Genomic DNA, 2,987 nt, shown 5'->3' with positions numbered 1-2,987 from the left:
CGGCAATGTTTTTTTTGTGACCAATTTTCTCCAATATTTTCATGTTTTCATAATTCCAATAATTAAATACAATTATAAATCCGTTAATAGTGTAAAGGTGCCCATAATGCGACCGTACAGTAGAAACGGTCGCACGCCTTCCATACACTGTACGATTCTCGTACGATCGCGGGACTTCCCGCGATTCTCGTACGAGAATCGTACAGTGTATGGGCACCTTTAGTGAAGCCAGGAAGGGAGGCGGTTCTGGCCAAATCCATATTAAGATACCCAACAAGCAGGGGTGTCCCTAGCATCATGGCCACCTGGGGCGGATGGGGCAGAAGGGGGGGTGCTGGTGGTCATGTCCTGGGGGGGGAAGGGGTTGTTTTGTGGGGGTTGTGGTTTGTGATGGGGTTTCCGGTGGCGCACCACCCAGCTCTGGCCATTGTCCTGCCCAGTTCACTGACGTCACTGGTTGCCAGGAGAAGGGCGGGACGCCGGCCAGAGTGTCCCTCTCAGCTCCTGGCAAGCTGTGACGTCACTGGTTGCCAAGAGCCGGACTGGATGCTGGCCAGAGCATCCTGCTCAGCCCCTGGCAATGAGTGACATCATTGGTTGCCAAGAGGAGGGCGGGACGCCGGCCAGAGCATCCCCCTCAGCTCCTGGCAACCAGTGACGTCACTGGTTGCCAGGCACTTGGTGGGACACCAGCCAGAGCGTCACAGGTTGCCAAGAGCCGGACGGATGCTGGCCAGAGCATCCTACTCAGCTCCTGGCAATGAGTGACATCATTGGTTGCCAAGAGGAGGGCGGGACGCAGGCCAGAGCATCCCTCTCAGCTCCTGGCAACCAGTGACGTCACTGGTTGCCAGGCACTTGGTGGGACACCAGCCAGAGCGTCACAGGTTGCCAAGAGCCGGACAGGATGCTGGCCAGAGCATCCTGCTCAGCTCTTGGCAATGAGTGACATCATTGGTTGCCAAGAGGAGGGCGGGACGCAGGCCAGAGCATCCCTCTCAGCTCCTGGCAACCAGTGACGTCACTGGTTGCCAGGCACTTGGTGGGAGAGTCCCAGGTTGCCAAGCCCTGGAAGGGGGACGTGTATGGTCCTTACACATCTCCCCGCCAGGCTCATAGCAACCTGGGACTCTCTGGCTGGAAAAGGGGCCGCAACCCAAAGAGATGCCGCCTGAGGCAACAGCCTCGGGCCGCCTCATCACAGGCACGGCGCTGCCAATCAGCTCATATCGGTGGTCGGGTGTCCACAAACATTTGGCCCGCCTAGTGTAAAAGAAAGAGTTCAGAGCGGCCCTTACTGAGCTTCAGCTGGTTAATCCAACGTCTCCTCAGATCCTCCGTCGGGGCGAAGACATAGAGAGGTCCATCATCGTACACTATCTGAAAATAAAAGCAAAATAAGTGTTTACAAAAAATTCACCCCAAAATCAAGGCAAAAAAAGTGGTTGTTCAACAGCCAGAGGTCATTAAATAATAATCGTTTGTGTGTCATTTTAAAAAGGACAAATGATATAAAACAGGTTCAATTATTTTGATCTACAGTAACAGTAATTTAAAAACAAAACACTGATCAAAGAAGAAAAAAAATACATTTGTTTTTGTTCTATTCTTACGTTTTATATTTGCTGTAACAATAATTTTTTTAAAAGCAAATAAAAAAACTGATTAAAGTAGATAAAAATAATCTTGTTTTCATTTTGTTCAATTATTTTGATCTACAGTAATAATAATTTAAAAAAAAACACTGATCAAAGAAAAAAATACATTTGTTTTTGTTTTATTTTGTTTTATATTTGCTGTAACAATAATTTTTAAAAAAGCAAATAAAAAAAATTATTAAAGTAGATAACAAATAATCTTGTTTTTGTTTTATTCTTATGTTTTATAATTGCTGTATCAATAATAAAAAAAAAGAAAAAAAAACACTAAATCAAAGTAGAAAAAAATAAATTTGTTTTTGTTTTATTCTTGTTTTATATTTGCTGTACCAATAAAAAAAAAAGAAAAAACGAAAAAAAAAAACACTGGAAACACTGATCAAAGTAGAAACAAAATAATCTTTTTTGTTTTTTTCCTATGTTTTATATTTGCTGCATCAATAAAATGGGGGGAAAAAATTGATTAAAGTAGAAAAAAATAATCTTGTTTTCTTTTTTTTTTTATGTTTTATATTTGTTGTATCAATAATTTAAAAAAAGAAAAAAAAAACACTGATCAAAGTAGAAAAAAAAAATTTGTTTTTGTTTTATTCTTACGTTTTATATTTGCTTTGTGAATAATACAAAATTAAAATAAAAAAACACTGATCAAAGTGGAAAAAAATAAATTTGTTTTTGTTTTATTCTTACGTTTTATATTTGTTGTATCAATAATATAAAAAGAAAAAAAAGCATTGGTCAAAGTGGAAAAAAATAATAATTTTGGTGTCCTTTTAAAAAGGACAAATAATATAAAATGGTGCAATTATTTTTATCTACAGTAACAATAAATTAAAAATAAACAAACAAAAGTAGAAAAAAAGCCATTTTTTGTTGTTGTATGACATTTTGTTTTTGCTATAAACATAATAATAAAAAAACATTAATCAAAGCAGAAAAAGGTGCATTTTTTTGATTGAATACAATTATAAAATCATTTTTGTTAAATAATATCAGCAGAAAAAAAAATCCTTTGTTCTATAAAGAAAAAGAACCTGATATATGTATTTTTTTTTAATCTTAATTGAATGAGGAAAAAACAGGCGTGCAGCAGAAATGTAATCACCGCGCTGGCCCGTAGGGGGCGTACGGGGGGCCGAGGACTGATTTGGTTAAACAAATAATATGTTTTTTTCTTTTTCCGGCATCCCAGCAGACGTACAAAACGCCTTAATATGTAAAATCAGTGTCTGCCTTCCCCAAAAATAAAAGTGGTGACCGTGGTTTCAGTTTTATTCTTACATAGAAATACAAAAAAAAAAAGCTGGGTCAGATTTTTAAACCCCCATT

General features: G+C 39.0%; 1 protein-coding gene across 1 annotated transcript in view; it reads right to left on the bottom strand.

Annotated features, from left to right (window-relative positions):
* Nucleotides 1-2,987, bottom strand: part of BTK (Bruton tyrosine kinase) — a 29,985-nt gene that overhangs the window by 17,254 nt on the left and 9,744 nt on the right. Inside the window, exon 4 of the mRNA XM_018571443.1 lies at nucleotides 1,278-1,380. Coding sequence (XP_018426945.1) covers nucleotides 1,278-1,380 — 103 coding nt within the window. The remainder of the gene's footprint in view (nucleotides 1-1,277; nucleotides 1,381-2,987) is intronic.

Source organism: Nanorana parkeri, unplaced genomic scaffold, assembly GCF_000935625.1.
Source record: "Nanorana parkeri isolate BGI_ZX_2015 unplaced genomic scaffold, ASM93562v1 scaffold1760, whole genome shotgun sequence".
Lineage (NCBI taxonomy): Eukaryota > Metazoa > Chordata > Amphibia > Anura > Dicroglossidae > Nanorana > Nanorana parkeri.
This window is presented reverse-complemented; position numbering and strand designations above follow the sequence as displayed.